The 27342-nt window shown below is 41.9% G+C and overlaps 1 protein-coding gene across 3 annotated transcripts in view; it reads right to left on the bottom strand.

The window, feature by feature from the left end:
* Positions 1 to 27342, bottom strand: part of mettl22 (methyltransferase 22, Kin17 lysine) — a 179005-nt gene that overhangs the window by 112079 nt on the left and 39584 nt on the right. For all 3 annotated transcript variants that reach the window (XM_070980235.1, XM_070980237.1, XM_070980236.1), the window contains exon 5: positions 26539 to 26579. In XM_070980235.1, coding sequence (XP_070836336.1) covers positions 26539 to 26579 — 41 coding nt within the window. The remainder of the gene's footprint in view (positions 1 to 26538; positions 26580 to 27342) is intronic.

The raw sequence follows: 27342 nt of genomic DNA, 5'->3' as shown, positions 1-27342 counted from the left end.
TAGTTCATTCGTTAGTATTTTATCAGCGTTATAGCAGTTAATTTCTGCAGTCCTTCTTAGCTGAGGAAGGTGGTGCCCCGTCATTTTGTCAATGAATGCAACATCAAATTAAGGTAGTTCCCCTACAAGGTTAAAGGAAAATATAAAATCACTCACATTGGTCACTGTCTTGCCGTTGTGATAAATACAATGTGAAATCCATCCATCCATCCATCCATCCATCCATCCATCCATCCATCCATCCATCCATCTCTATACTGCCTATCCCTTTCGGGGTTGCGGGGGGCTGGAGCCTATCCCTGTAGTCAATGGGCGAGAGGCGGGGTACACCCTGGACCAGTCACCAGTCGATCGCAGGGCAAAAAATGTGAAATAAGTGTCAGTAAATCCTCTCTGTCTCTGAACACACGCTTTCTTCACATTGCACCATTTGCAATATCTTCGAATACTGCTAAAGCAGCCATTGTTTTTAACAGTATTTTTTGCACAACTTTATATCCACTCATGTACGTGGGCGTGTTAATTGTTCATCAGTGTTAATTGTTCATGTGTCTCTGATGTGCACATCCCAACATCACCTCTAATGTTACCAAAGGATCAACAGCTGTGCGTACGCCAGCCATTAAGTTGGCGTGAGGTACCGCACATTTCCACGGTCATTTCACTCTTGATACATCTGAACTTTGCCGTGAAAAAGAGCATACCCTTTGTACATGAAGCCCCTGGCCTTTTAGTCCAACAGGTTTTCCGCATTCATGGAATTCCTGTTGATATTGTTTCTGACAGAGGCCCACAGCTCAGGTATATCTCAGATTTGGAGAGCTTTTAGTTCTGCTCTGGGTGCCTCTGTAAGTCTTTCCTCAGGCTTCCCATCCACAAACAAATGGACAGACCAAGCTTGCTAATCAGGACTTGGAAGCCACTCTATGGTGTGTGGCAGCCCTGAACCCCACTAACTGGGCGTACCACACTGGGCAGCAGGTTTGGCTTTCCTCCAAAAACATCCCTCTCCGGGTCAAATCCTGCAAATTGGCTCCCCATTACATTGGTCCCTTCTGCATTGATACAATTATTTCACCTACTGCAGTTCGTTTGACACTTCCTGGTAATATGAGAATCTACCCCACTTTTCACATATCCCAGTTAAAGCCTGTTGCCTCCAGCCATTTGTGCCCACCTTCCAAAGTCTGGAAGGCCAACCCTGGCAGGCCTGGTTTCTGTGTTATGGCTGGGACTAATGTTTTGTGTCAGAGTTTTCCCCTCCAGTGTAGCAGTAGGGGTGTGGCTAGGCTGTTTGGTGGGCAGACGGGACACCTGAAACTTCTAACCTCTACTCATTATCTCTCCATTTAAGCGACATTGCGGAGATGTCTCGTTACCAGATTTTTTCAGCTTTATGCTAGACTTTTGAACCAATCCTAGTTCCTGTTAGCCTGTGTGTGTTTTTTCCTTGCCTTGTTCATTAGTAGCTTGTTTGTTTATCCCTGGCTTGTTTTCTAGTAGTTTGCTTGTTCCTAGTTTTGCGTCTCTCCCTACCTGCTTGCCATGGTGTAGCTGAGTGTTTGTTTAAAGGCTGTTTTGGTGATGAAAACGTGTGGGGTTTTTTTGTTTGTAGTTATTTATACTATTGTATGCGTTTTTTGTTGTCAAATAAACCATTCTTGTTTACACAGCTCCCTTAGTTCCGTGCTTTGTTTCTGCCCCCTTGGGTCTTATTCTAAAAACTCTGAACGTAACAGTTTCATGAGCAGGTGTGGGCTATTCCCTCATTATTTCATCACCAATTAAGCAGGTAAAAGGTCTGGGGTTGAATTCAGCTGTGGCATTTTCATGTGGAAGCTGTTGCTTCGAATCAAGAACATGCAGTCAAAGGAGCTCTAAATGCGAGTAAAATAGGCCACACACTCACATTGAGCCAAAAAAGTTTTTCAGGGAAAAAAAGTGGAATATTCTACAATGGCTAAATCAATCACCTTGGGCTCTATTTTTGACTTTCTTGCGCAGACTGCGCACGGCACAGTGCGCCAGAGCAGCATATCCCCCCACTAGAAGAACCAGAAGCTGGACCCATGAATGTGCATCCTACCCAGGAGGCCATTCGGGCCCGGCAACACTTGATTTCAACCATATGAAAGAGGCAAGGACGCAGAATTCACTTATTCACTTACTCATTCTTCTTCTGGCTCCCAACAAAGGCGGACGCTTTTTCTCTTGCTCCCTCCCTGCCCTTATCTGCCCTGCTGCTGCTGCTCTTGTCTTGTGCTGTCTGTGTCTGATCTATTGGAGCCTCTCTCTGCATTCTCTCCGAAAACCCAAAATCATGGATTTGATTAGCTGGTCTCTCAATGCAATCGACCAAATTTTCTCGACAAAGAGACTGGGTCAAGGTGAGCCCTCCTGCCCTGACAGAACGTTTGCAGCCGGATACACGATGGACTCCTGGGAAAGGTGGAGGATCGTGTGCCTGTCGATCCTTTCCGTTGAGGATGTTGAAGATGTCTACACATTTGGATTTATGATAACAGGCTTTCTGCTGTCTGGAGTTATCAGCTTCCTGATTTATCGCAAAGTTCGGAAGTTGATGGCAGGACACTTGGCTACCGAGAAGCTGCCCGTTATGGTTGAGGGAATGTGCAGGGCTGTCAACACTCAGACTCAAGCAATAAGTGAGATCGGTCGCAAACTGGATGCGATTCTTGATCAAAATCGCTAGCTGGATGCGAATTCTGAACTCCTTCACAGGGTGGATTCCAACTTGGAGAAGTTGTCAGCTCAGCTCGGATCAAATTGACCACCGAATTTGGATATATTGAATTACAGCCACCGGGAGACTCAGAAAGACTCAAGGCAGAGGAAAATTGCAGTGTTGGCCTAACCTAAACAAACTGTTATCTTCATTGGCTCCCTGAGATAACTGGCCTTCTCAAGGTCGGCATCTCTCCACTCTCCTGGATGTTATGCAGACAGGACACTATGGCCCTATCTCCTCCCCCAAACATCCTCTACTCCCGTGAACTTTGTTTCTGGATCAGAACTCTCCGAGGTCGTCTCCATGGCTACGGCTGTGTCTTCGTCATCAGTCATCAGACGGAAGAGACAATGGGTTGGGACTGAGCAGAGATGATGTACACGGGCTTACTCATACACACACACAAAGAGACATATAACACACACACCCCCCTCAAACTCAACGCCCTCGTGCCTCCCTCCCCCCTCCTTTCCTGTCGTAGTATATCATGGAGGGTTGCTGCGAGGCGCCATAATGTGGCTGCGTGCATGCCCCCTCTGTGTCTGTGCTGCGAAACCCCCCCCCCGAAAACCCTCACCCGCTCCCACATGTGCAAGTCTTTGAGTTTTGTTGTAATGTCTTATTATGTTGCTTGTGTGCTGAGGTGTTTTTTTCCTAATCCCACACTTTGCCCCCCCACCCGACACACACACACACACACACACACACACACAGGAGTCTAGTTTGGGATTTGCTTTTTTTGCCTCTTCCTCCCTCTTGTTCTCCTTTTTCTTATTTAAGTAAACGGGGCGCTGATCGCTGGATTGTGCAGACCCACAGTTCTCCTGTTCCTGTACTCCCCATGTTATGTGTCATTGTTTTTTTCATGTTTCTTGGACGGGATGTAACTGAAATGACATTTCCCCTCCGGGGGACTAATAAAGGCTTTCTGATTCTGATTCTGATTCACCAATGCATTTTTTGCTTCACCAATATTTGTGAAAACGCCTATTAGTTGACACAATAGTTCACATCCACCTTGCTGTCGGACCACTTCTTTTTCAGCTCTGCTTGTGTGCGCTTCTCTGACCCCACAGCATTGACAGCCTCACACACACTCTCCTCTTCCATTTGTTACTTATGCTGGAGGACAGCATGCCAAAGAGCACATTGTTGCGCACCTCTACTTCAGCGAGTAGTGCCTCCAATTCACTTTCAGTGAAATTCTTTTTCTTTCCCGTCTTACTCATTTTTAATTTTCTGATCGTGCAGAGAGGGGAGCCCCAGGTGCAGGGCTCATTTAAATATGATTTGCATATTTAAATAGGGGCGTGGACAGGGAGGGATCGGGTACTCCAACATGTGCATTCAATTCCACGTTGATTGGGATGTACAAAGGAAATGTGCGTGGATTCGTGCGTGCACACAGATTCATACATCTGGAGATTTTTGTGCATACGCTGTTTTCTGGATTTGAGCGTACGCCATGTCTCAGTAGGAAATCCACACAAGTACGGGGGTGGAAACATCATGCTTTGGGGCTGTTTCTCTGCAAAGGGACCAGGACGACTGATCCGTGTAAAGGAAAGAATGAATGGGGCCATGTATCGTGAGATTTTGAGTGAAAACCTCCTTCCATCAGCAAGGGCATTGAAGATGAAACGTGGCTGGGTCTTTCAGCATGACAATGATCCCAAACACACCGCCCAGGCAACGAAGGAGTGGCTTCGTAAGAAGCATTTCAAGGTCCTGGAGTGGCCTAGCCAGTCTCCAGATCTCAACCCCATCAAAAATCTTTGGAGGGAGTTGAAAGTCTGTGTTGCCCAGTGACAGCCCCAAAACATCACTGCTCTAGAGGAGAGGAGATTACAGGCCTCTCATCTTTTTAAGTGGGAGAACTTGTACAATTGGTGGCTGACTAAATACTTTTTTGCCCCACTGTATATATATAAAAAGCAAATCTAAAAACAAAATATTTATATTGAGAATATATATATATATAAACAAAATATACCACAAAATATAGAACAGAATATAAAACAATATATATACTGAACGGGTGTGCAAAGTAATACAAACGGATGTCATGAGACATGAGTGACGTCAGTCTGCTCCTGGGAGAAGTTTGGGTGTCGGACACTTCTGCGTGGGCTCTGTCATCCTCGAAACTTGCCATGCGCCTCGCCGGCGGCATATTTGAAGTTGAGGCGAGGAGCTGGCTGACTTGGCTGTGTCAAACCCACTCCGCGCCTTCTCCCCTCCCTCTTTCCGAGTTGCACCACTGGGTGGGACTGAGATGAGAAGGAGGAGGAGATGCGCAGGTGGCGGAGTCAAAAATAGAGCCCCTTATCTCAGTCTGATTGAGCATGCATTCCACTTGCTTAAGACAAAACTTAAGGCAGAAAGACCTGCAAACAAGCAACAACTGAAGACAGCTGCAGTCACAGCCTGGCAAAGCGTCACAAAGGAGGAAACCCAGCATTTGGTGATGTCCGTGGGTTCCAGACTTCAGGCAGCCATTGCCTGCAAAGGATTCTTGAGAATGAACATTTTATTAATGATTACATTCAGTTGTCAAATTACTTTAGGTCTTGAGGACTATGTATGAAAATGTTTGCAATTCCTAAACCCTTCCTCCAATTTTGATGTAAATACCCTCAAACTAAAGCCGAAAGTTTGCAGTTTAATTTAACCTCAATTATTTCATTTTAAATCCATTGTAGTAGGGTACAGGGCCAAAATGATGAAAATTGTGTCACTGTCCAAATATTTCCGGACCGAACTGTACATGTACAACATGTAGTGCATATATGTAACTGCTCATATAGAACTTAATATAAGCTGGATAACTGTAGTTTAGTACTTTTCAGAGATGGAGGTCCTGATAAGAAAAAGTCCTGCCATCTACTGATGTTTTATTCATTTTCTTCAGGAAGTCAGGAAACCAGCATTTGATAGCATGTGACAGGGCAGAAGTATAGATGTGGGTGAGAGGTAGAACAGTTTAAGACTTTGTAATATCTAGCATGTACAGGGAGCCAATGTCATTAAAGATTTTCGAATCTTGGTTAATATCTTGCCATCAGTGTTTTGTACAAGCTGTAATTTGCTAATAGTTGATTCAGGTAGGCCAGAAAAAAGGGTGTTGTAATAGTCAAACCAAGACGAGATAAATGCTTGAACATCAGCAATGAATGGGACAGAGTTTGGCAATATTTCGTAATACTAGGGCTTTACGTTGTTTTATTCCTTCCAGCTTCAGCAACTGATGGTAGACTTCAAACTTATTGGGGATGTAAACCTGAGTATCATCTGCATATGAATGGAAACCTAATATGTAACAACTGATTAAGAGACCAAGGAGCAACATGAAAATAGAGAAAAGAATTCGGCTAAACACAGATCCTTGTGGCACACAATAACTGACCTTAGCGTCGTCTGATGAACATTTGTTAAACAAAGTGACATATGTCAGTTAAATATTATGTAACCCACAAGAGAGCACTGTCAGTGAGACCAATATAAATTTCTAGACAATCTAATAGTATTTGGTCACGTCAAATGCTGCACTTGAACCACTAGTACTGAAACTGAGCAAGTCTGAAGCAAGTGATAAATAATTTATCATTTTTGTCAGAGCAGTTTCTGTGCTGTGGAACTTATAAGTGCAAGGGCAACTGGACTTCCTTGTACTTCTAGAAGACATTTGGTCTCTCATCCAAAAGGCTTCTTCAGTTCTAACAGACTAGTGGGAAGTCCCAGGCATTTGTCATCTTGCGGGATCATAGCTCCGTCCAGCTATCATGGGGATGGTTGGGGTCATATGAGTCATGGTGTTGTTGGGTGAGAACAGGTGGGTCATTGACCCACCTGGCCATCATGTAACTCAACAGGGTCACGTCCTGGTGTGAATGGCTGTTAAGATGCCTGGGGAGAGATCTCAGGACTGTAATGCAAGTGGCTTGTAAATGGTGTCTTAGACCACTTCCTCTGTTCAGTGATGGTCTTTCCAGTTTGGCATGGATGGCTTCTTTCACTTTTCTTTAAAACTATCGGTCTTCATTGGCCAAAATATGTACATCATTGTTCTCAGATGTAGGTGGACTGCTGAGTTTTGACCTGAGGTATTGGCTCTCCTGTCTTGTGCCATGTGCTTGTGAAGTGGTTGCTTTGTTTCCCCAATGTAAGAGTTATTTCCTTACAGTCTTCACTGCTTCCAGGATAAGAATGCATGTGAAGAGTGAGGTGACATCATTAGATACCATGGTTTTATCCAAGCCCATTTCTCACCTTGTTGGCAAAATCCTGGGTGTTTTTGATTTGAGTGTGCCGACCAAGGAAGCTAGAATGTTTGCTAGATGTTTGGCGAAATTATAGGTAACTTAGTTGATGCTGCTGCTGCTGCTGATGCTGATGGGTCTGAGTGGGGCTCCTTGCTTGTGTATCTTTGGGAGTCCATAAATGTAAGGAGTGGCTTCCCCCAGGGTACAAACGGTAGTATAGTGGTTGGTCAGTGGCGGCAGTCAACATGTTGAAATATCCCTGGGCAAGTTACTGAACCTCAATTTGCTCCAGAAGCTGTGCCATCTGTGTATTAGTGTACTTGAATGGTTAATGCTTGTAATGAGCTGGTGGCATAGCCACTATCATACAAATGTTTGTGTGAATGGGTGAATGCAGACTTTGTAAAAAGCGCTTTGAGTGGTTGTCAGACTGGAAAGTGCTATAAAAATACAGTCCATTTGCCATTTGTCTCTCTTGTGTTCAGGTTTGTGCATTTTTAATGTGGTGAGAGCTAGATCTGAGAAAGACAGGCCAAGTGTCAGGACTAGGTCAAGTGCAGTCTGAATATTGCACATAACTGCACCCATTTGTGTTTGTTTACAGATGGATATAGTATCTGTCTCTTTTTTGTTCTGTGTATGTTTTCATTAAGGCATATTGCATGTTGTTTATTTGTTATGTGAATTTGTTACAGAATATAAATGTTGTGCTCTCAGACAGGGCTCTTACATGAATGAATATTCAGTTTGAATAGATATGGGTCCTAACACAATAAAACCAATATTTTAAATGAAACAGAAATAATATATTAAATAAAGTTGAATGCTATAAGAACATCTGACATTTGAGATCATAAGCATACAATGTGCCAATGCTAGAAGAGGTACACCGCTAAAAGGCTGAAATACCTACATCAAAATAGAGATGGGATGGACAAGTATTCTCAACCCCAGGCAGCAGAGCACCTAGAGGTATCAACATCCTGACTGTAAAGTGAATTTCTTTTTGACTAACATAATAAATAGCTGACAAAGATGAGATATCATAGTCTCAGGTTTTTGTTTTTTTTTGTTTTTGTTTTTTTCTTTTACGAAATCAAAAAGCTCTGGAGAACTTGCATTTTTATCACCCCTAAATGTAGGTTTATCAAAGTCTGCTGGGGATCTCACTCGGATGGGAGAAGACTTCAGGAAGGTCATTGACTGCACTGTAGAACGTTCAAACTGTCCCCTCCATTCAATGGAGCCCTCTCTTATGCTTTTAAAGGTGACATATTATGAAGCTTTTCCAATATGTTACATAGGTCTATGATTTCCATAAAACATGTTTCTGAAGCTGTTTGCTGGAAATAGCTTTCAGGAAAAGATTCTTGCCTCCCTCTATTTGCCTCTATTTCAGTCCCTTTCAGAATGTGCTGTTTCTGGTGTCTGTAGCTTTAAATGCAAATGAGCTGCTGCTGTCCCACCCATGTTACCATGGTAACGGGGAGAGCGTAGGCTCACGTTGCACTACGCATGTGAAAGTAGCGGACATGGCGGCGGTAAATAGACCGAGTTCGTCAGTAGTTGAACGTACGTGTTCGAACCTGAATCGGATCCTGAAGGAGGGGAGGCTCCTACAGAACCTCAGAGAATTCAGCAGGACGCTTCTGAAAGTTTAGTCTAAAAACGTCTTTCTATTTTTTCTCTTCAGTATGAGCACCGCCTGTACAGGAGGCAGCATGAGAGGCCTGCAGTTCAGACGGTCAATGCTCACGCTAGGAAGCACCAATCCTAACTTGTAGCATACCAAAATGACGGGGAGAAACTCAGCTAAAAGCCTCTACCAAGCATTTGCACCCAAACGAAACATAATTCATACAGCAATAAATCATATGGGCATGTGACGAAAACACTGAAATAGCTTATGTCCACTTTAGCGCATCTGCTGATTTCACCACGTCACACAAACCACACAAGCCTGGTATCATATGAAAGCAGAGAGTCCGAAGGTCCTGGTTGTTTACATAAAGAGGAGGGGGTTTCTAGTAGTCACTGGGTTGCTGAGACATTGACCAGTCTAACTGCGCTGTTAGTTTCAGTGCTCCGTCTCATTTACACATGCAGGGGCAGAGCACACAGACGACACTGCTGAGCAGCACTACTGACCATTCACTTCAGGCTGAGGAAAAGTAGCTAGCTAGAGCACACACATTCAAATGTAAAAAAAAAAAAAAAAAAAGGGGGTGCTGTTATTGGCTGAAAATGCTGGTATAAAGCTTTATACGTGCATGAATTATCTTTTTTTTTGTATTTGATTGTATCAGTACACATGTGGAAATTGTGTAACAATGCTTTTCAGAGCCTGAGAACATATATGCTGCCAGGAGGTGCCACAGGTCACAGTATCTTTACCTGCACTTACAGTATGATTGCAGTGTATGATTGCAGAAAACATGCCACTGTAGATACTGACCTTATGTTATGCATAACAGGTTACAAGACGGCTGCAGCAGCTGGATGAAAGGCCTCCAGGCATGATTGACCATCCAGGTTTCGAACCTGTTTGCCTAAATGTGCATACAACACTTACAGGGTTGACTACGGTCCTTTACAGCTATGGGGGACAGAGCAGCGAGTTTCATCTTAACTAACTTCATTGTTCATATGCCATTATAAACTAAATAAAGTCAGTTATATCTTTTCTTGAACATATAGCCAAGTTTTTTCTTAGCAAATACTGTATATTACACATTTATCCACATGAAACATTTTATAGATATAGAATACATATTTATTGACATGAATATTTGTACATGGAAATACAGTACAAGTGAAGGAATCACTGAATCCATATTAGAAAAATGTGAATACAGATGTTTACATTTGCATAAAGTTAACACGAATGTGGCCTCAGTCGTCACTGCACTCTCTCTTCATGAACTTTGGAAAGCTCAATTTGAAAAGAGGATCCCCTGATGATGTGGTTTGTCCTCTAACAGCATTCTCGCTGTAATGCAGTGCAAAACTATATTTTTATGATAACAGGCCATACTTAGGAGTAAAACATGACAGCACTGTTACAGTGTCAATTCAAGCACTAAAGGCTGCAACAGCTCACTGCTACACTTGATCAACAGCAGGTAACTGTAATGATGCACTGGCCTATGTAAAAAGAGAGAAGTGACATCAGCTTTATCTTACGTGTATAGCTATGCCAACAGCTGCATGCAGCGTAAAAAAGGATCACTCATAAATAAAATCCAGAGAAAAAACGCTTGGAGTGTAAATTGTGCTGGGATGTAGCAGTCTCAACCATACACTCGTTTTGCCCTGGGCTTTTCTAACATACACCAGTTTAGAAGATATTTCCAAATGCATTATTTTCACAAATTCCAAAGCTTAGACCCGGTGAAGCCACTGTGTATGTATCGCTTGACCGACCTGGTCGCTGGGTTTGCATATCGTCGCTGTCCGATAAAAAACACGTATCTCCACTTTTAACGATTTTGACTTTCCATTGGCTAAGGAATATTCACATTCTCCCCCAGCAACAGGTAGCGTTGGGGATCCAAGTGACCAATGGAAAGACGTTTTATTACATCATATATTTAACACGTATCTCCATTGGGTGTCAGAAGTTTCCATCAATGCGCGTATCTCCCGCATCTGGCCCTTCTGGCCCCCCTACCCTTTGTTGAGGAATAGCGTCTGTGGAAGTCAAAAGCCAGAGTCCGATCATCAGTTTCGTTCACCAGGAAGGTAAAGTATAACCGTAAATCTATTGTATGACAACTGTGTTCAAGTTTTCGACTAGTTAACAGACATTCACGATTGTCATTTGCACGTAGTATTTCACATATTTTCGTTCTGTACAACTCAATCCTGAGGGCTAACCGCTCTGACCGATCCAGGCTACCCGATCCAAAATGAGCTTTGTTGCTGCCAACCTCTACTAACGTTGCCTGTATATCAGATGATTTGTCATGTCCGTAAACACAGACTGTATACCGTCAGTTCTTGGCAGACTTATTATAGCATCTAACGCTAGGCTAATGTTGTCCTTACATCGAGCGATGCCGTTCAAAAACTTTTTATAACCATGACAGTGTTGTTTACGTTAGATTACTGACTGAGATGTATTCATTGACGTCTGATGTGTCTGTTATGTGCACTGTTTTCTCCTTTTCAGGCTAGACATGTCTCTCACATTAGAGGAGCTATGTGCAATAGCTAAAGTAAAATACAGTAGAGCAGTTGAGGCAGAGAGGAGGGTCAGCAGCAGTGAAGCGGAAGGTTTGTGGAATAAATAGGGTTAAGTCAGCCACAGCAAAGGATGCAGAGTTTTTACAACATTGAGTTATGTCAATATTACATTCAGTATTCTAAATCTGTTTCTCTTTATCTTTTCAAGATTCACCTGAAAGTCAAAAAGATTTGGAGGACTATGTTCCTGATGAATCAGAAAATGAAGGTAGGTATTATTATTATTGTTGTTATTTTGGCATCTTTTGTTTAGAAACCTTCCCACAAAAAACTGTACCTCAAAGAGATTTCACAGATCTCACAATGTAAGAACATTATTTCACAGTAAATGTTTTTTAATGTATGTTTAAGTGTTTATCTTTATTTAATCAGAAGGACAAGATGAAGTGGACTCCTCAGGTGGTGAGGTTCGTCTGGGAAGGCGGAGGAAGAAGGCTGATCCTGAAACCTGGAAAATCAATGTCCAGAAAAGGAGGAGAATGAGGGGTCAATCCTATCTCGGTAGGAGAGATAAAGAGCCTGCGTTGAAGGAGGCGAGACATATGGGGATGCCCTGCCAGTCTGTGGCCTGCCAGTCTGTGGCCTGCCAGTCTGTGGCCTGCCAGTCTGTGGCCTGCCAGCGGTCCTCTAAACTGCACTGCAGACAAGTTGACAAGTCAAAGAGGGAGGAGATTTTTAAATACTTTTGGGAGAAATTAGACTGGAGAGAGAGGAAAATTTTTGTCCAATCTTTAGTGGAGGTAAGCAGTGTGAAGCGGCGGCGGACAGGAGCAGATGAGTCCAGGAGGTCAGCATCCATTTTTTGTCACCTTGTTGTGGATGGTAGAAGACTTCGAGTGTGTCAACGCATGTTCCTGTCAACACTGGGGATAAAGCAATGGTGTTTTTTGAAGTGGGTGGGGAGAAGAGGGAAGAGCCCTGAACAGACTAAAAGAGTGAATGTGAGAGTGAGGGCAGGGACAGAAGCGCAAGAGTTCCTGAAGACCTTCCTTCTAGACTTGCCAAAAGTACCATCGCACTACTGTAGGTCGTCCTCTTCGAAGATGTACCTGGAGCCTGTTTTCAAGTCTATCAGCCACCTCCACACACAGTACAAGCGTTCTTGTGCAGAACACGGTTTCCACCCTCTGTCCAGGCAAGTGTTTTCCACCATTTTTCACGACCTGAATCTTTCTCTTTTTCATCCCAAAAAAGATCAGTGTGATACCTGTTGCACATTCAAGGCTGGGAACCTCGACGCTGCCATGTGGGAGGAGCATTGCATTAAAAAGGATACCGCACAAGCCATGAAGCAGAAAGACAAAGAAGAGGCAGGTGAGAAGACCTTGTTGGTGTGCATGGATCTACAGGGGCTCCTGCTCTGCCCTAAGCTGCAAGCCTCCGCCCTCTATTACAAGACCAAGCTCAGTGTTCATAACTTCACCATCTTTGACATGAAATCACATGATGCAACAAATTACCTGTGGCATGAGGGTGAAGCTGGTCTTTCTACCAACGAGTTTGCTTCCTGTATTGTGGATTATCTTGAAGCACACCCACTGTATGATGAGTACATCCTGTGGAGTGATGGATGCGGCTACCAGAACCGAAACCTGCTATTAAGCAATGCCCTCCTCAAGTTTGCCACTGAAAAACAGAAGCCAGTGACACAAAAGTACCTTGAAAAAGGTCACACACAAATGGAGTGTGATTCTGTGCATAGCATGACAGAGAGAAGACTGAGGCACAGAGAAATCTGCTGAGTATGCTGCAGTGATCCGGGGTGCTCGCTCCAATCCCAGGCCATACAAGGTGAGGTACGCCAACCATGCTTTCTTCAAAGACTTCAAGCAGCTGAACCTCTGCAAATCCATACGACCAGGAAAAACTGCCAGCGATCCTACAGTGCATGACCTCCGAGCAATCAGGTATTTTATTATACACATACATTCTCACACAAATGCTACCTAATTATTTTTAGATACTACATAGGACATAAAAACAGAAAGAAATAACCATGTATGGTTTCACTTAGTTTTCACGTTAGATCTTATCACTAAATAATTCCTTAATGTACTGCATCAGCACATTAATAGATCTGACAACACATATTTAGAAAACTAGGTATGAAGATTATCACAACTTCTTTACTCTAAACACATCATTTCAATGTGTGAAACATCAAATACAGTAATTTAGCTTTATTTCATAACATCCATTGAACTACATTTCCAGCCAGTATGCTAGCTTAACAAGCCATTAAGGGCAGAAGCAATAACTTGCTGAACACATCATACTTATCTCTGAACATAATCTCCAGCTTGTATTTATAACAAGAATGTCATCACAATTTAGCATCAATACTTGAAAAAGGAATTCAACACAACTTCTATGTTAATACACTGTGTAATCTCTGTCCACTGTCTGTCTTTTCTTGTCCAATTCTTTCATCTGTCTATTAGGTACAACGTGGATGGCACTATGGCCTACAAGATTCATCACTCAGATGAATGGACACCCTACCCGTGCTCATCTCTCAGAAGAATGAGTGTCACCACAGTGACCCCACTGTATGCATCCAGCCAAAAAATAAAAGAACTCAAGTTCAGGCACCTCCAAGACTTGAAGAAGGTTTTGCCACAAGACTTTCATGCCTTCTACGACGGACTGCAACATGAGTGATTGCCATCACCAGCTGGAATCAACACACGCACACACACAAATGTTCATAGTTGTGCCAAAGTAGTTAAGTAGTTACAGTTTCAGTGCAGAAATCAGTTTTGTTTGATGTTCTGTTTATGGCTTTGTTGTGTTTTGTTGTTGATGTTGTGTAGTGATGAAGAGCTTGTGTTTAGTCAAGCGGCTAAACAATGCATAGCATTTTACTATATTGTATTTTGACATGTAAAAACTTAACTTAATATTTATTCATTCTTAATTAATTTTAAGTGCTCAAACACGTATTTATTTCATGAAAAGCCTGATTTCCATTTCCTGTCTGTTCATAATTATAATTGTAATGTTGTCATGTATTCTGTGATGTCTAAATTATTTTTTTAAATTAATGAATGCAACAAATTATATTATTGAATCTTGATTAAAGCAGTTTCACTCTATTTGGTCATCATTATCTGCTAACATTTAAAAATATAACATGTTAATATGGTTGTTAAAACATGAAATAATTTATTTAGCTTTGATATCATCAGAAGGTATGCTGTTGAATAGATACTAAAGGTGTTCTGCTGAAAGAAAACATCTGTGCTAAAAAAAAAAAAAAAAAAGCTTCCCCTGTTTTGCGGGTTTAGAGGTATTTTTTTCAGCAGGCCAGCCTTCCAGGAAATTAGCAGAAAGTGCACTTTATGTTAAGGATGTTTTTTTTTCGGCAGAACACCTGCAGGATTTGTAAAATGTAGCCAAATGTATCTGTTCAGGAGGAAACACTGCACCGATTCTTGTAACAAAGCATCTTAATAGCCCACCGATACACGTAGGCCGAAAGGTAAGTTTCTGCAATAATTTGTGTGGTGCAGTGTTACGCAGGAACAGAAAAATTATGACAGGGGTTTAGATAATATCTTTGGGTAAATAATGTTAGGTTTTAAGCAAGGGATAGACGATAAACTCTGATTTCCTTGAACCGAGTCAGACTGATGCATGTGCGTTAATACAGTATTAGATGACTCTTCGCCTATATGGACTAATCTGATTTCAACACAAAATACCAAAAAAATCTTAGATTAGGGTAATGTGCTATGTGGAAATGTAGGATAGCCTGCTATCAATAGTTTATGGATTTAGTGGGACATGAACGGGAGACTCGAGGCTCGAAAATGACCGGACATCATTGGAACGCATTATTTAAAAAACACGTATGTCCAATAGCACTCACAACAACGCACGTAAATCCGATTAAAATACTAAACGGGTTGCTAATCACCGTGTAACTATAGGTTTTCATTTCGAGTCCTAAGCGTGTCTAATTACTGTGTTTTGGGTTTAATTTGTAAGTTACGAGTAAAACACTTTTTTCATGCTCCTGAAAAAAACGAGTTTTGGAAATACGTGCTTTTTATCGGACAGCGACGATATGAAGACCGTGCTGATTGCTAATAGAAGCTAGCGGTTAGCGTTAGCTTGTGCTATATGGCAAAACGCTACTTTGTTAGTTCGTGTAGAACTGAAAAATGAACACAGCTAAACATTTGTAAATGCTGGCATCTCCCTCAGACATGCACTAAATCATTTACAAGACCAGAAACGTGGTGTGATGTACCAGAAGCTACGGTAGCAGCGAGCTAACGTTTGACGGCTGAAGCCGTAGTCTCGAAGCTAGCGGTTAGCCTTACGTCGTTCTCAATGGCAAAACAAACACGCTACAACACGCAAGAGTTCGCGCTAATCTACAAAAGAAACACACAGCTAATTATTTGTATACTTACATGTCCTTCCTCTGCAGGTATTCTACACGAAGTTGGAAGTGAGCCCTCCTTTAGATGAAGTCTCTCGGCTAATCCTGCCTCGTACTGACCGAGGTTGGAAAAACAGTCAGCCTTGAAGTGGTTAGCACACACCAGCAGGTTTTTGCCGACTGTAGCGGGGACGTTGCCTTCAAAAATGAATTGAATCCACGCTGCTCTTCTGTCCTCTACGGCTGAGAGCCGATGGAGCGATTTGTGCTGCTCTTTACAGCCAACAACAGAACAATGCGTGTAGCGCCCCTACCTACACGGTGCTTTCGATAACGAAATGGCGTATCTGTGGTAGCGCTGTATCTGGTGGGTGGAGAGACACCGGGGAGATGGGGAGGGAGCGCTGGCTGGTGGGCGGGAACATGTTTCCTTATTGCGTATTAGCGACCGACAATTGCAAATGGCTCGTGTGGAAGGGTGTTTTCAGAAATCCGTATCTCACTGGAAATAGCGCGAACGGTCTTATTTCACACTTTGTATGTGTGTGGCAGCACCAGAGACCCAAAATAACACCCCAAAACCCAGAAAAAGTTGGTTTTTCATAATATGGGACCTTTAATTAACTTAAAAATACAATGACACTGACCAACATTTGTGCCGATCGAACCTTCACACCCACAAATATTTTATTTATTTATTTATTTATTTATTCCAAGGCTCATAATTCATATTCACGAATTCCCGCTCATATTAATATTATATCTGACCATGCACATCTGTCAGTTTTTTTCTCTCCTCTAGTCAAGAAACACAAAACTACAGAATGGAGATTCAATGACTCTTTTTTGACAGATGTAGAATTTATCTCTAAAATAAGAGTGAAAATGTCTGAGTTTATTGCCACTAAGACTCAGGCTAGACTCTCATCTGTGCAAACAGTAAGGGAGGTCTTAAAAGCTATGTGCAGAGGGTGGTTAATAAATTATTCTACTGCAATAAAAGAAGAAAATATTATGTTTAAAAAAATCTAATAACTGAATTTAATATTTTAGAAACAATACATGCTCAATCCCAAAAAATCCTGGACTCAGTAATTCACTCTTTCTGATAAAATCCTACTTGCAAACAATCCTACATGAGGAGACATCATTTGCTCTCTCAAGACTACATAAGAAATAATTTGAATCTGAGAGACAACGCTGAAAAAATGCTAGATTTCCAACTAAACAAAACAAATTAATCTAACCTTTCAAGAGTTCTACTCTTTTCTGATGGGGACATGGATACATCATTTAATGACATATCTTGGCCCACCGTAAATTTTGGTGAAAAGGAGACAATGGAGAGGTGTTCTGGAAACAGCAGTAAAATATGCCTCAACTGGTAAAACACCAGGTGATGATGGTTACAGCATGGAGTTTCATAACAACTTCCAGGATGAGATTTTTTTCCCCCAGGATGCCAAAAGCAATTTGAGAATATGTAATGAGGAGGAATCTTTGTTCATCCAACCATAGAGAACAAACTTTCTTAGTGGTGATTCAACAGTAAATTAGCAGACTGGCTTTCTTTGGCTATTCATGTGCTTCTGTTCTTTTTTCAGCCAATCAGTTGCAGGTTAAAAGGGAACCACATGGCTACTTAGGGAGCTTCTGGTTATGCCAACAATGATCTCACTTCTGTTCGGGTTCAGTTCTGAAGCTCGACGCCACTCCCCCACTGTGAACTTAAGGACGGTTGGAGCGAGTCGCTTGCCATCTGTAGGATTAAGTATGGATATTAATGTATTAAGGGCTGCACGGTGGCGCAGCAGGTAGTGCGTGTGCCTCACAGCAAGAAGGTTGCCGGTTCGATCCCCGGGTCAGGCGGGGCCTTTCTGTGTGAAGTTTGCATGTTCTTCCTGTGCATGCGTGGGTTCTCTCCGGGTACTCCGGCTTCCTCCCATAGACCAAAAACATGCTCATTAGGTTAATTGATGACTCTAAATTGTCCGTAGGTGTGAGTGTGAGTGTGAATGTTTGTTTGTCCTTGCATGTGGCCCTGCAATCGGCTGGCGACCGGTTCAGGGTGTACCCCGCCTCTCGCCCATTGTAGCTGGGATAGGCTCCACCCTCCCGCAACCCCGAAAGGGATAGGCGGTATAGATAATGGATGTATTAATGTCTTGATAAACGATTTTATGCCGATAATTACTTATGATATTGTTTGCGTAGACTTGAAATGGCGTGCAAAACTCTGGAGTTCGCTTCGTGTATCACTTCGGTAAAGTTATGTATATGGGGGTGACCATCAGAGACAGAGGGAGAGAGCGAGTGAGAGAGAGACAGAGAAAGACAGGTAAAGTACCAACAATAGGTATCGCTTGGTACCGGTACCAAATTCCAGGTTCACAAGGCTCTCAAGTCTCACGCTTTGAGCGTGACAGTCGCGCTTTTCAGTCTTTTGTCATGCACTACTGCCATACATTGTATTTCTCACGTAGACAAATGACCAGGATAATGCCAACACCAAGTTGCACCGCTATTTTTTCTACATTGAGAAAAATAACCCGCTTAACCTACTTAAAAAAAATTGAGGCAACTTTTTGCACAAGATTGTTATGTAGTCCACATAAGGCTACTCAGTGCTTCTCAGTAAGAAATACATTTTCCAAGTTAAGTCAGCTTGATTTTTCCAAGTAAAAACAACTTCCATGTTTCCATGTAAAGTCAACTTAAAATCACTTGTAAAATTTAGTAATTTTTACTAGAAAAATCATATCAATTGTACTTGAAAAAATGAGTTATTTTACAGCTAACATCAGGCTTACTTTAATTGAAAATGTACTTTTCACATACAAATAATTAAGTAGTTCAAATACCAGTTTTGCTTGATCTGCACAGTAATCTCATGCAAAAGTTGCCGTAATTTTAGTTAAATCAAGCACAGTATTTCTCAGTGAAATATAACAGCAATTAAGTATTACATTTTATGATACCTTTTGTATAAAGCGAACATTTTGGTCATGAAATAATTAAAATTAGTAGGACTCAATATCTGCCCCACAGATTTTGATATGATTTTAATATGACACTTTTTTGTTCTTTTACAGGGTCACTTTCAGGAGGAGCCAGTGCTGTGGACATCTCATAATCTCAGCTCTGGGAAGAGCTGATCACAACCTGGTTCGTCTCCTGACTGTCTACAAGCCTTGTTAACAGGCAACCAACTGTGTCCCGCAGAGTGAAGAGGTGGTATAAATAAAGATTGACTGATTGATTGATGTAGTAAGAGTTACTTAATATCTTCAAAAATAGATTTAGTGGCAAGTATATTTTACTTGATACTGGTGAATGAATTATACTTGATATTACAGCAGTAAAATTTACTTACTTTTTAAAAAATTTTTTCAGTGTACACCTTCTTTTGACCCAGCAGACCGTGAGAGAGTGCTCTGTTTTCATTTTACAGAAACATGGCTCAATAACAGCACAGTGGACTCCGCCATCCAGCTGGACCGGCTAACATGCTACAGAGCAGACAGAGCCCTCATTGAAGGAAGTAAGACCTGCGGCGCTGTGGTGATTTGTAGACACTGTTCACCCCTTGTGGAGTTTATGATGATCAAGTGCCAGCCTCTGTTAATGTTCTGTACATATAGCAGCATTGACAATAAAGTTGACTTGACTTGACTTGAGAATCCCTCGGCCTTGCAGCGGAGGAGCTGGAGCGTAAGATATGAATGTGCTGATCAGCCACAGGAGCTCATTCAGCAGCAGACTGATCCATCCCACTGCACCACAGAGTGACAGAATTTATTTTATTTTATTTAATATTAGAAATAAGTATGTACATTTGCTCCTTCTAACTCTTAAGTATATTACCTTTCTTGTTTTTCATTTTTATTCAGGGGCTTTTTGTAACAAAAGAATTTCCATTTGTTCAAACTGCTACAATAGTTTGAACAATGGTTAGGGGGTTGGACTTATGTAAATGAGATACAATTAGCAGCACTGTGTTACCTGGCTCCCCTAGTAGGTGAGGATATTTCAGGTTGGATTTCTCAAAAAATTTGAAGTTTGAGGAGTGCCTTCATTCAAATGGCCACATCTTACTAAAATATTTTCAGATTTCCATGTGTTAGACATCGTTGGAAAGCTTAGAAACTACACTTTCAGAATCTGTAAATAACTCAAAATGCCCCCTGGGAGACTTGTGGCTGGTCACATTTCCATAACAACAAATCTTTTTAAGGATCCCATGCAAATTTGGACCATTAAGTATTTTAAATAGTTATGAATTGTTTACCAATATTCTTGTGACATGCCTGGAGAAGGTAATACACTCTGTAGTACATTCAGACCAGATGGGCTTCATTTGAGGATGACCTGCCTCTAACAAGAAGAGACTTCTTCATGCAATGTCAAGAGCCTCTACTTTTTGGAATCCAGCACTAGCAATATCACTGGATACTGAAAAAGCTTTTGATAGAACACAGTGGCCTTATTTATTTCAATTACTGTAAAAATTTGACTTTGGGCAAATGCAATGGATAAAGCACTATAGAATGGACCAACTGCTGCCAATCAAATGTTAAAGCCAATGGTTTAATATTGCATCCTCCCCAAATCCTCACATCCACACAAGCCTCCTCAGCCATATCAGTCATTTTCATTTTTGAACAGCTGACTGGTGCATTTGGGCCAATCAAGGTACAATTAGAAATAATGTGAATTTACAGAAGCATCTGATCAACTTTCTGGATACAAAACCAATTGCATTACAAGTAAGGCTATCCCTCTTAACCAGTATACCAGCGCATCTTGGCTCTGCATAGAGGTAAGATCTTAAGACCGAGCCCGAGCCCGAATTTCGGGCCGGGTCGGGCCCAAAATGCCAATCATTAACTATGGGTCGGGTCGGGTCGGGTCGGGCCGGGCTTCTCTCTCGCTAATTTTTTTTAATAAATATATATTTATATAATATGTATTGTATACTAAAACGATGTATGGATATTAAACTAAAGGAATACTTGTTATAAAATAAACAATTTGGATAAAACTGAGAAGGCGCTGTATGGTAATTGCTATTTAACTACTAAACAGGAGCCGCATATGGCGCAGAGCCAGAGCATGCCCTGCGCACGTGAACGTCGTGGCCCCGCCCTCTTTTTAATCTTCCCCAGTCCGCATCCATTACATATTTTTGACCTGGTATCCCGATATGGAGCAGCAAGAAGTGAAGAATAAACTAAAGACGGGGGAATTGAAAAGACAAACATGCACTGGTAAGAGTGAGGTGTGGAAAGGCTTCAAATTGATTGTTGAAGATGCTACAGAAACCTGTGTCGAAACCTGTGAAACCTGAATGTAACCAATGTGGCGCTTTGCTCTCATACGAGAGCAGAAAGACTGGCACCTCGACACTGAGCAGGCATTTAAAAAACTGTACTGGCACTGGCAGAAATGATGATCGTCAAAAATCTATATTATCAGTTTTTCCAAAGACCGCACCTCTTCGTGCTAAGCAGGTCATCACAGACAAGTGCGTTGACTTTTGCTGTCAGGACCTTAGACCATTTTCAGTAGTTACTGGCGAAGGTTTCAAAAGTCTGGCCCAAGAACTGATCAACGTTGGGTCAACTTTTGGCCGTGTACCTGTCGACTCGGTCCTGCCCCACTACTCCACAGTGTCAAAGGCGTGCATCGAGAAGGCCGAGGTAAAAAGGAGCTTGTTAATTGAACGGGTAAAGAAAGCTCTAGCAAGTGGCTGTGACGTCGCCATGAGTACCGATATGTGGACGGATGATTACAGAAAGATGAGTTATATTGCAATAACTTGTCACTTTACTGAAACAGACTTCAACTTGGTCGGCAAAACCCTCACCACTGCTGTATTTCCAGCAGAAGACGCCAAAACGGGGAAGAATATAAGAAGAGAACTGGTGCGGCTTCTGGTGAATAGATTTGGTTTGGAACCTTCATCTTTATCCAGAATAGTGTGGGTGACAGATCAGGGGAGTAACATCGTGAAAGCTTTGGAGCCTTACAAGCGCCTCTCGTGCCTTGACCATGTCATTAACACTGTACTTCGCCATGGGCTGGACAAGGACGCACTGTCTGTAAACGCCCCCGACATCAGTGCAGCCAAGAGTGTTGTCCGTTTCACCAAACAATCTGGTTTGGCAGCACAACTATCCAAAACAGTGCTCCAAATGGGTGAGACCAGATTCAGCACTGTTTACTTGATGCTCAAGTCTGTGCACGAGATATATAAAGAGCTGTGTGAGAAGCTGCAGGCACGCGGAGAGGAAGCGCGTATGGACAACATTGCACCAGATCTGTTAGATTTTTTGATCTCCTTTCTAGAGCCTTTCTATGCAGCACAATGAGAACTGGAAGGAGACAAATATACCACACTGAATCTAGTTTGCCTCTGGAATGAGAAGTTAAAAAAGCACTGCCAGCCCAGTTCTACGGATAACCCACAGCAGGCGTTTGTGCGCCACAGTCATTCTGAACTTTTGGATCAAAAAATCAAAATACACATGTTGCACAAAGTTGCACTGTTCCTGTGGCCTACCTTCAACAAACTCAAAATGATGACACCGACAGAGGTGTCAGAGGTGCACGCACATGTCCGCACACTCTTGGAAGAAGAAGATGAAGGAGGAGAAGCCACCACTACAACTTTTGAAAACGAGGAGGAGGCGCACACCAGCAGCACCCTTTCCCCACCTGCAGCCAAACGAAAAAGGAGTTCTTTTTTCGCTGAGTGGGAAAACGCTGATGATGACGATGATCTTGTTCCAGATGAGGTTAACCTGTACATTAGTCAAAGGCATGCTATGGCTGATGACCGAGATTTGCTTGGCTGGTGGAGAATAAACTCCAATATATACCCGAAGCTTGCCAAGTTAGCAAGATCTGTGTTGTGCATCCCCGCAAGCAGCAGCAGCAGTGAGCGAGTTTTTAGCGCAGCTGGCCGCACAATAGATCAGCGGAGAACTGAAACCTGGCACAGTGGACGCGATCTTATTCCTGCACGACGACCACAAAATATAAACAACGTAAGTAAGCCATATCCTGCTGTTCAAATCGCCATTTTAATTATTGTCTGAGGGTTTATTTATTTCCCTTATGTCACAGGAATAAAGAGCAGGAGTCAGGACACGAGGCCGCAAGTTGCAGACTATAGGCAAGGCCAGGCAGCAGCTTAAATGCTTTTATTCCATTTTTGTTTTGCACAACTTGTAACGTATATTTGTTTGTTCATATTTGACATTTATTGTATTATATATTCACTAAGCTTTTGCTTTTTATTTTAAAATGATAGTATTTCATCTAGCTTGCTTATTTATATATTATGTTATATTGCTCTTTACAGCAGGCTGTTCTTTTGTTACAGTGTGATTTTTTTAATTATTAGTATATTCTAAAAGTATGTTCCTTAAAATGTTCTTATTTATTTTGTTTGTCAGTGCTCCTTAAAGCAGGTTGTTCTTTTGTGTGTTCCGATGATCATGCGAGTCATTAAAATAAAGAATGTTATTTAAAAGTGTTTTAGTTTATTTATGTATATTAATTTATTGTATTTCTGTGTTCTTGCTCTCCGATCATTTCATTAGATTTTCCATTTTCAGACCAAATCAAAAATAGAGAAAATTAAAGCTTTTATTTTAAATATTGTTTAAAAAAAACTATAGAAATAACAATTTCATCAATCTTTTCCCATTTATTTGATTTGCATTATTCTATTAAAAGTCTAGTGGACTGCAGTATTTCTCCGCGTAATTAGGCAAGTGCGCATCAAGATCTCTCTTTCGCTCTCTTTGTCTGGCCTCTTATTCTGTGTTCCCGCCTTCAGTAACAGTTAAAGGAAGTGGTTATCAAACTGGATCTAGCTAGCACATTTTATAGTTTGTAAAATACGTGGTACGAGCGACCAGGCTTTGCCCCGTCACTCTCCAGCTTTGAGAAACATCCACCTGCTCAGTTCCCTCCAGCTGTATCTTCTCCTCCTGTCCCTTTACCTTCCCGACCGTACAAACTCACAGTCAAAAGCATACTAGGAAGCTTTAGGGCTCCGCTTTTTCAACCAGAGGCAGTGGCACCTGTTTCACGAGCCATTGCTGACTGAAGTCTGTAATAACCAAATACACGGCTCGGGACACGCGCGCGCTTTACGCAGCGCTCAATGCCAGATGTTCAAGAGGACGAGACCCGAGACTGAATTCCCGCACAATACGCACTTTACATCGAGATGACCGCCCTGGACCACCTACCTCAGCAAGTCTGACTTCTGCAAACAGCAGCTGGTCCAGAAACATGTATGAATGGATTCATCCGTGCGCACAGTCTCCAGCGGAGGATTTTTAAAGTCTGTTTGTTTCCGCCTTTGGTAACGAAGACTATAGTGAACCTGCTGCGCTCTGGAGGCTTTACCCCGTGTATCTCAGATGCCCTTCCTTGTGATCTACAATGAAGCCCAGAGACCTGCTCCTGCTGCTGTTCCTCTCCTTGTCAGAGAGGCGCGTCCATGTGAGCACAATATCACACACAGAAATATCTTTAACAAACTTTTCCAGCGTTATTTCATTGTGTAAATGCATTTATAATGATCATAAAAATATGTAGATTATTTTAACATTAAGAAAACTTGCGATATAAAATTTCGGGTTTTTTCGGGCTCAGGCCTGCAAATCAAGTTAATTGATCGGGCTCGGGCCGGGTCGGGCTTTAATACCCACGGGCCTGGGTCGGGTCGGGTTGGATTTTTTAGGGCCGATCTTACCTCTAGCTCTGCACCCTTTGTCTGGAAATGTCAAGGTATGATTACCTTAGTATAAATAGTAAATTAGCAAGATATTTGACTTAAACAGCCCTAGCATTTAAGTAACTACAGGTGATATATGGAGATGGAGTAGGAATTAGATGACTTTCTAATGCTGGGAATCAGTCTATGAATTGTAAAAGTCTTTGTGGCCCTTTCTCACTGAGGTGAGAAAGAGGACCAAAGGACATTCAGTGAAGATTGGGGGGGAATTTTAAGGTACAATTCACTGTACCTGAGGAGTTTGTGGTATAGTATGAACCCTGGGAAATAGGATGAGTGAACTCCCCCAAATGGTCATTGTTTTGGAAGGAAAGATTTATCATTACCAGGTGCACGTGACAACCATTTGTCTTTTTGTTGTAAAGTATAAAAGCCAAGACATTGTGGAGATTTGGAGAGAACACTCTGCATGAGTCTTCCCTCCCGGCTGCATGTATTAAAGAGACCTGATTCATCACACCGAGTCTATAATTCTAGAGAATTAGCAACTCTCAACGAGTAACATGGGGAATTTCCCTTACAATGGACAATCCTATCTTTATCGCTGCAGAGCAAAGGAGATAAAGATGATCTTTCTATCCAAATATTCCTTTCTTATATCAGCCATTCTATTCAAGTTTCCCCAACAATGATTTAAGGAAATAGCCATCATTTTCAAGCTCCCTGTGGCAGGACAAAAATAATCAATCTTAAGAAACTGGTCATGCCTAGAAACAAGTGTGGTTTGAGTGTTCCTGTGTGTTCTCTTTACTATTTAGCATACTGTAGAATGTGATCAAAAGAGGGAAGGAGGCACTGGATGCCTGACTGTGACAGAGACATCCTCTCAATGCCTTCAGTAATGTAAAGCAAAGGGCTGGGTGAGGACTGAGAGATACTGGGTGTCTGTCTGTGTGTGCTGGCCTTTGCACTGATCTGTGTATCCTTGTTTGGGTACAACATGCCAAGAGATTGACTTAAGTTGACACAATGTCTTCAATTAGTGATGTTTGGATGTATAACATCAGACTTAAACTTGTCTTTACAGTTCTGAAAGATTTAGAAATTTTCAATAACCTTTAACCCATGGGTGAGGCACACTGATATTATCCATATATTCAGGACAAGAAGACTGTTGACAGATTTGATTGCTTTCCCTAAGGTTGGACTAATATGAGTAGATGTTGTAAGTGACTGTCAGCCAGTTTCTCCAGTAGCAGGCTGCTGTGAGGTATAACTGTCTGTCTGATGTGTTTGCCATTTTCCCCTCCTGTAATGTAGGTACTAGTTAAACCAATCTTTGATGCTCTGATATTTTGAAGGAAGTGGTTGCCTTGTGATAAATTTAGGATTTACTGTGTGCACACTTGTCTAAATGTAAGGGGTATGTGGACAGTAGTCATGGTGGCAGGCCAGCCCAGGGAGGGATGACAGAAAATTTCCCTGATTTTCAAATCCCAGGTTGACAGGTATGGCTTGGTTCTTGTTCTTATTCTCTTCAAATAATGAAGAAGCTTTTTTTCCTCTGTCCTAATTGACTGTGCTGGGCCCTTGCATAAAAAAAACAGTAAAGGTGTCAGAAATATTTGTCCACTATCATGGCTGTGGCCACTGGATTCCCTGAAACTATAAACTTACATGTTAGAGATAAGGTGAAAACAGAAGCTCTGCTCCAGTTCTATTCTACAGTTGGTTTTCTGGTTGAAGTTCATGACCATAGGTCAGGATGGATCAGGATTGTTTCAGGAAATTATGCATGAACTAGGGATCAAACGGATTATGTACTCGACTCCCATCCACTGTCACAAAATGCCATTGAATGCTGCCATCAAACAAACTCATAATTAAAGCATAAACTTTGCCAGAATTGCCAATTAGACTGGATGTCTACCTACTGGATGTTTATTTTTTGTGGCCTTTGATAAAGTTAGTGGCAGTAGAAAAATGCTTTTACCATTTGACAACAGGTTAAACAATCCTTTCACACAGTTTTATTTGGTTCACCACTACATTTTATGTGATAAAGGAATCAGAAAAGAATGGGTTGGTGGCAATGATCAGGGGAAACAAAGAGTTGTGTTAATTTATTTGTACTGACCTGTTTGCCAACGTCCTCCAAGGGTGTGGCCATCGTGTGCTCTGTAAATAGAGTGGATTCATAAAATAAACATACAGGCTGTGTGTAAAAACACTCCTTATATATTTAGTGATCTACATCAATGGTTCCCAACCTGGGGTGCGCGCCCCCGACTGGGGGTGCCAGAGATCGCAGGTGGTGCACACAATTTTGTCTGTGCAGAGGTTGTGTGGTTACCAAAATTATATTTGTGTACATTAAATTTACAAAATCTCAATAACACACCCAATTGTATAATCAAAACTCTGCATAATCCAAATTAAAACATATTTTTGGTCTACATTTAAATTCATTAAGCTAGTTATAACCTCTGACCTCTGAACTTGTGTAAGCAACCTTCAGGTCAGTTTGCGGGCTGGGCTAGGCTAGACCTGGGTAATTCGGTCCCACACATCACACTTGTAAAACACACATCAGATATCTGGGGAGATTTGGGCACATTTATGAAATTATGTCAGCGTGCAGCCAATTGTCAAGAACTTGGCAAGACACTGCTGTGCTACTTTAAGAGTTTAACATCTGTTGTGCGCACTCAAAGAAAAATACCAAATATCATAAAGTGCTTCCAAACCTTTTTCTTTTTCTTTTTTGTTCGAAGAATAAGCTACAGCTATTACAGCCCTACAGCAGGTCCCTAAGACACTGTTGACTGTCAGTTGTATGATGTTGGCCTCATCAAAGACTGTGAACCTGTTGTCATCACTCTGAAGTCAGTCTTTAGACCTTGCAAGGCTCAATATCCACTCAAACAAGAAGCCATCGATG

The sequence above is a fragment of the Chaetodon trifascialis genome, chromosome 15 (genome assembly GCF_039877785.1).
Source record: "Chaetodon trifascialis isolate fChaTrf1 chromosome 15, fChaTrf1.hap1, whole genome shotgun sequence".
Taxonomy (NCBI): Eukaryota; Metazoa; Chordata; class Actinopteri; order Chaetodontiformes; family Chaetodontidae; genus Chaetodon; species Chaetodon trifascialis.
Note: the sequence above shows the minus strand (reverse complement) of the source record. Positions and strands in the feature narration are given on the sequence as shown.